The 7,171-nt window shown below is 38.7% G+C and overlaps 1 protein-coding gene across 2 annotated transcripts in view; it reads left to right on the top strand.

Moving 5' to 3' along the window:
- EDAR (ectodysplasin A receptor) overlaps positions 1-7,171 on the top strand; it is a 25,683-nt gene that overhangs the window by 17,321 nt on the left and 1,191 nt on the right. Inside the window, exons 5-10 of one of the 2 annotated variants that reach the window (XM_009997902.1) lie at positions 571-657; positions 1,800-1,928; positions 2,017-2,091; positions 2,397-2,469; positions 3,215-3,374; positions 6,274-6,334. In XM_009997902.1, coding sequence (XP_009996204.1) covers positions 571-657; positions 1,800-1,928; positions 2,017-2,091; positions 2,397-2,469; positions 3,215-3,374; positions 6,274-6,334 — 585 coding nt within the window. The remainder of the gene's footprint in view (positions 1-570; positions 658-1,799; positions 1,929-2,016; positions 2,092-2,396; positions 2,470-3,214; positions 3,375-6,273; positions 6,335-7,171) is intronic. The other variant, XM_009997903.1, reaches the window with a different exon arrangement.

Genomic DNA, 7,171 nt, shown 5'->3' with positions numbered 1-7,171 from the left:
AGCAGGAATCATAAGAAACATACTGCCCAGTTAGATTGCAGGAAATTCTGATGTTCCCTTTTATGACAGTACAGCTCTATGGAGCAAAAAAAACATTCAAAACCATTATTTGCCACCTCCCCTAGGTTTTTCCATGGGCTCATGAGGGTTTGCATATCATCGGAGTTTCACAATGATCCTGCTGGTGGAGGACGCTTGTGAAGAGCACTAATTTGATGAAGACACCAGCTGGGACTTGGAATCTGCAGTTGCAAATAATGGAGCAGGGGTTGTAAACAGTTTGAGTCATCAGCTGTATCCTGGAAAGCTTTCTGCTACCCAGGACAGATCTGTAATAGGGACATATATATATGTATCACGTTGCCTTGAACGTGCGTCTGAAGGCGCTTGGGTTTCTTCTAAGTTCGTAACGGTTCAGGAGCTGTGACCTAAAAGTTATGCAAAAATCTAACTCAATTTCCAACATGGTAGAAATGCAACCAAGCTTAGTAAAGGCTCTGTTTACTTGGGCCAAGTTTTGACTTGACACAGTAACTGTAGAATTTCATGGCATTTCTGCTTGTATTGCAGGTGCAGGGGCTTCCTCTGGCATTTCAGCCATTTTCCCAAGTACTTCTGGCACAAGCACTTTTTCACCTTACCAACATGCTCACAAAGGTAAGAATGCAGTTGCAGATTTAATGTAGCCGATGTTTGGGGTTTTTTTTAAATAGCATCAACAAAGTGCAAGCAAACTGCAAACTTCCTTTATGAATTGCATTGCCACTATATCCAGATTTCTAAAAATGCTATTAAAATCATTTTAGGATGGATTCTTATTTCTTGGCTAATCAGCACCATTATTTTAGTTATAAGGACTGAAGATGGATTTGAACTGTACTCAGTATTGCCAACAATAAATTTAGGTCATTATAGCCATATAGAAATGGCACTGTGCCTCAAAGGCTTAGCTTAGACTTGTAGAAATAATTTCATGCACAAATATGGCCAGTCTGGTATTAAGCTAACCTAAAAAGTTCTCCAGCATGATAATTAGGTTTTAAAACTGTGTGAAACTGGGAAGACACAACAGGAAAGATATAGTTAATGAGGTACTGACAATGCTGATCTTCTTGGCATTGTCTGGAAACATGATGGTAAGGATCATGTTTTCAGAAAAATTAAAGTTTTAATGCACTTTAGCATATCTGTCATTTTATGCATCCTTTTGTGGCTTTTCAATACTAGTCTTTTGCATCTAAATTCTGGTTCTGAATACCTTTTCACATACATTATTTTACTTCACCTCCTACCCATGCTGCATTTTAAGTCTCGATTAGAACATGCATTGTGTTCTCCTTGGTACTGCAAAGCTTTTGAGGCAGCCACAATTGTCAGCAGTCATTTAAGCTCTCATCCTGCTTGGTTTTGGTTTGTTGGGTTTTTTCTCTTTAGTGCTGTTTCACAGAACACAGTGTCAGGCAAGCTGCCACTCTTACTTACACATAGCTTCCTATATTATCAGCAGATGATATAATTTCCTACACCTTTGTATTTGATGTAATGTAATATTAACTGGTTATTTTAAATGGTTATAATTTTTAACTGCTTAGTGGAACATAAATGTCACAATTTTAAAAAACTGTTCATGAGCTTGGCTTTGAGAGATAGCACTGAGTTTTTCAATGCTTAACACGTAACCAAGACTCAGAATAATTAAACAGGGATGTGCTTTTGTAAGCATAAGGCAGACAACAAACTGTTAACTATTCTCCTATCCCGAGTTGCTCCTTTATGATTTTTTTTGTTGTTTATACCAGCAGATCTTTCAGGACAAGGACATCTGGCTACAGCTCTTATAATTGCAATGTCCACCATCTTCATAATGGCTATAGCCATTGTCCTCATCATCATGTTTTACATTGTGAAAACAAAACCTTCTGCTCAAGGTAATTGGTCGGAACATGAAATTTTAGTTGAAAATTCTATTTTTAGACATCTTCTGAGAATAATTAGTGTTTTATTTTTGTATTCTAGCCTGTTGCAAGAGCCACTCAGTAAAAAATGTTGAAGCTCAGGCTAACACACAAGAAGAGAAGAAAGAAGTGCAAGGTATAAGTTGTTTTAGTTTTGCTTTTTCTGTCCAAAACAACAGAGGGCTTAAATACTCTTAATGCACTTTTCTTAATTACAGTTTCTCCATTGAATTATGTTAAATCACTTTAGTAAGTCAGCTTACTAAAGAATTGTGTAGAATAGTCTTTGTACTTCCAGAATGTCACGTATTGCTACGATAGCAATTAAAAAGGTAGCAATTTATGTTTGTAGTAAGGTTGCTAGCAGAACCAGCTCCTGAGACAAAACACTGGTGTGGAAACTCATTGCCAATTTAAATTTCTCTAATTGTTGATCTACAGATAATGTTGTGATATTCTCTGAGAAAGAAGAGTTTGAAAAACTTACAGCAACTCCAGCAAAGGCTGTTAAAAGGTGGGTAAAAACTACATATACTTCCAGTTTGGCTGGAAGTCACAGCCCGCTCAGACTCCCTGTGCTGCCCCTCTGCTTCCAACCTTTTACAGTGAGAACTGGGAATTACACAGATATGCTGGTAGTTTCCTGCTGCAGGGAAAAGACTATTTGCTTTAGTGGGCTTTTCCTTCTTTGGTTTCTAAGAGAGGATGACAAGACCTTTATCAAAGAGAAACCTGTGTCTTCCCCAGTCTGTCCATGGCCAGTTCATCAACTCTTAGGGCTCCTCCTCTTTTGAGAGGTCCATTTTTAGGACCTGAGTGCTGCTCTTACATGCATGCCCTTATTAAGGTTACCCTTCACTTTCAGGCAGAAGAAGCAAAAATATCTGCTCCAGATCTTAAGGAAGCTCCTTGTCTATAGCAGCATCTGGGTGACACAGTGTGGTAGTTTCCTCAGCTTGTGTCTGCCTAGCAGTCAAACCTGGCTGGGTAATACAATTAAGATGAGTTAAACACTATCCTCAATGGAAAATGCCTCTATAAAAGGATTCCTGCAAGATATGCATGACTGTGTAACTCAGTGTGCATTCTACATACACCCTGGGTAGGTGAATGCAGTTCCATTCACAGGATTTTGGAGGAAAGGCATTTTTAAAAATGGAATACACTTTTATTCCATTACTGCAGGACATCAAAAAGGAGATGATTGGAGTCAACCAATAAAAGCCTTCATGAAGGTAACTCTGTCTTTCATTTTACAGTGAAAATGATGCATCTTCTGAGAATGAACGACTTCTAAGTCGTAGCATGGATAGTGACGAAGAAGCTGCAGTTGACAAACAAGGGACTCCAGAGAGATGCTTGTTATCTTTAGTGCATTTGGCCAGAGAGAAATCTTCTACAAGCAACAAATCAACTGGGGTAAGGCTGTTTTGAGATTTTAAAATTGATGCAGTCTTTCTGGTTTTGTTTGAGTTTGTCTTGTGAGTTTTTTTAAGAAAACTATATACAAACTGCCACCCCCAAATATACATTACAGTGCAGACCAGACTAATTTACAAGAGCTTCTCCAAACAAAGTTTTTTTCTCCAAAAAATGTTGTCTGTGGCATAGTGCATATTGCATATACAGATATATATTTATATTGAAAAACCTCAGAATCACAGAGTAGTTTGGGCTGTTCAAGGCTGAAAATCAAACTTCCTGCAAGAGTAATAACTTTGCTTTTTTGAGTATTGTATTTTGTAGTCTAAAGGAAAAAAAAAAACCAAAACAACACACACCCCACAACAGCAAAACCCCAATTAGCTAATGCTAATATAACTAACCTTGATGCTACATCTACCACAGCAAATCAGAGACAGAAAAATAATGGCAGAACATCTGGCTTCATATGGCAGCCTAGCATCTGGGTGCCTTGACCTAGCAACATCGGTATTTCCATGTCGCAGACTCCAATAATATCCGGTGGTGTGCTTGGTTTTTGTGTATAATTTTGGAAAACATACACATGCTTTGAAGGTCACTCTTGTGCTGTGAAGGACATTAAAATCTACTGCTTGTTTTTCTGTGGAAGGCCTTCACTTCTTCCTGCTAAGGGTGTACTGCTCAGAGCATTTTATCTCTTGGAGTATTTCAAGGCATAGTAAAGGCCACATTTCACCCACACAGCTTTTTAGTTTATAATAACATGAAACTGTCCTTAAAAAGGAAGTGTCTGCTCAAATATTATTTGATTTTAGTATTTAAAACATAATTTTTAAATGGCAATATCAAGGACAAAATTACATCATTAATATCAAACATCAACATAAAAAGTTTTAAAAATGCATATTTTTTTTTTGTGTGAGATGGCTGGGGTGGTTCAGATCCAACTTTCTAAAGTAGTTCATTCTTCAGCTGAGACCAGACACACAAAGTCTCAACACGAGAGAAATTTCTTTCCAGTTGTGGACAGGACCATCTGAAGATAACTTACTACTCCAATGCTCACATTTAAAAATTCAGTTTTCTGAGGTCTCTCTGAATAGCCAACTTCATCATGTTGCTGTATGCACTGGCCTGAAATTGGATAATACAATTTGGGTATACGTGAAATCAGAACATGTAGTAAGTGGCTTACCTTCTAAAGGCCATGTATAATAGATATATTTTCCAAAGTGATTTAGATATATAGATAATAAGCAAATTGGAAGCATGATCTATTTTTTCCTAGACCTTCTGTTCTAAGATACTTCTCATGGACTGAAGCCTCCTGGCAAGCCTGAAGACAAAGTTTTCAATGAAAGTGCAGACTGCATCAAGATCCTCTGCTCCATACCTAAAATTTCACAATTAAGATAGTTGCTAGAAGTTAGAAAAGAAATAATTTGTGCCAGGCTGGGGATACAATTTCTAGTACAGGAAAAAGTATTAAGTAGCTGTTGGATGCGACTAAACAAAGTTGAATGCCTACAATAACCACAAAACCAATAAAGCACATGTAAATTATATCAAGAATATGTGTGTGACAGTGAGAAGCTGTATTGCATTCCCTTGTCATACAACACACTTCCACAGCATCTGCAAGACCAGCTTTGCTCAGGTTCAAATAAAATAAAGAAAATCTTTCCACAAAACAAAATAGTGAAAGCAGAGCTTTTCTTTCTAGCATGGTTTGCAGTGGGAAGTTTTGAATCTGGGGAGATAATGCTAGAGTCCTGTTGAAACAACAGCTTCTCAGAAAGCTCAGTCCTAATGAGAACTGGCAGAGGCTTGACAATTCCAATCCCTGAAAATTCATGACATTTTGACATTTGTTTTCACCTGTCATTGGATCCAAAGTCAAACCATGAGAATATTTTTGCTAAATGAATTTCTATCAAAATGCCTATTTTCAGCTTGAAAAATGTCACGTTTTCAGTCCAAGTTTCTTGTCAAGATTGACTAGAGCAGCCTGGCCCTCAGATTTTCCCTGTCCAAAGCTACACTGATTTATTTTTTTCCCCTCTGTCTATGAAATGTTTAATATCAACCCAGGCAGTATGTCGTGGAAGAAAATATATTTGATTAGTAATACACTAAGCATGTCCATGTCAAATGACAGAAAAGAAAATCTCCTGCTCTACAGTCCTCTTAGATTACTGGAAGTAGGCAATTTAAGTCTGAAATGAACTCCCTGCGGCCAGTCCTGTCCTGGTTTACATGGACATCCCTTCAGTAATTGCCTTTGCATGGTATTGAATTTGTCTTCATTGTCAGGAGTTTGCTTCAGTCTGAAAGAGAAATAAAATATACAAACACTTGGAGCAGAAAGGTAATTGATCTAAAAAAGTGCTAGAAGATGGAAAGAAAGATCTCTAGCAGTGGAAAGTGAAATAATAGAACTTAGAATGCTTTGAGTTTGAAGGGTCCTTAAAGATCATCTAGTTCCAACCTCCTTATATGGGCAGAGACACCTCCCACTAGACCAGGTTTCTCAAAACCACATCCAACCTGGCCTTGAAGACTTCCAGGGAAGGGGCATCCACAAGTTCATAGGCAACCTGTGCCAGTGTCTCACAACCCTCACAGTGAAGAATTTCTTCCTAGTGTCTAACCTAAATCTCTCCTCTTCAAGTTTAAAGCCATTACCCCTTGTCTTGTCACTGTCTGCATAGGCTTATGCTTCACAGTATATTTGCTCTCTTCCTTCATTTGAGTCTTCAAAAGGAGACCCTCGTAAACATTATGTGATAACCTCTACAGCCATGAAATGAGAATTTCCCCCAGATTTTCTGCTGCTGTCTGCTGTTTATTCCCATGACTGAAAAATTAATGAAATAAAAATCTTCTCCTTTAGATTCAAAGTCGAAGGAAAAAGATACTTGACGTGTACGCCAACGTCTGCGACGTTGCAGAAGGTAGGGGTACAAACCTTGCACTGATATCAACAGCACAAAATTAGCTCACAAGCCTTTTCTATTAAATAAGAAAGGCCTCAGCCTTTCTATTTAAAGGAGAACGTCCGGTCCAGAAAAGACCCTCTGTAAGCGGGTTTGTACTCACTTGCCGGGAAGCACCATGGTGCCCTGATCCCAGTGCTGCCCAGGTGGGGCTTGGGCTGGAGCAGGCCATGGCATCTTCCCAGGCATGTGCAGGGCCTTCCTGCCTTTGGAGGGCAGGGAGGGTAGTGCTGGGTCATGCTGGGACACACACACCAAGCTGTGGAGAAATACCCTCACATTCCCCATCTAGAGGAAAGACGTTTGATTTTTTTTGTTTAGCCCTTTGGATAAGAGATAGAAATTAGTTCCAAATATGAAAGTGTGATTTGGAGAGGGTTGGGACTGCACTTCTGACACAAGTCTCGGCCTACTTCAACTCTAAATGCTGTCCCACTTCTCATGACAAGAAGTGAAGTTTCCAAGTAAGTCATTGTTTTAAGTATTTTAACCGTCTTTACCACTTTACTATGTGGACTGGTTTGGCAGAAGAGGCACAAATTTATTTTCCTGCAGAAGAGAAGATGTGACTGCATTTACTACACACACAGACACACACACACATTTTGTGTGCATGTGCTTTTGAGTTTCTGTGGTTCAGGAAGCTCTATCTCCCACCAAATTACTGCTGTTGAGTAGGAAGCAGGAAAACTACAGAAGTAAAAAACTAGTTTTGGAAAAATGCTGTAGCTGACTCTCTATTCTGTGACCATGAATACACATAAAAAGTGTCCAGGAAAAAATAGCTTTTTCCCT

The sequence above is a fragment of the Chaetura pelagica genome, unplaced genomic scaffold (genome assembly GCF_000747805.2).
Source record: "Chaetura pelagica isolate M959 unplaced genomic scaffold, ChaPel_1.0 scaffold123, whole genome shotgun sequence".
Taxonomy (NCBI): Eukaryota; Metazoa; Chordata; class Aves; order Apodiformes; family Apodidae; genus Chaetura; species Chaetura pelagica.
Note: the sequence above shows the minus strand (reverse complement) of the source record. Positions and strands in the feature narration are given on the sequence as shown.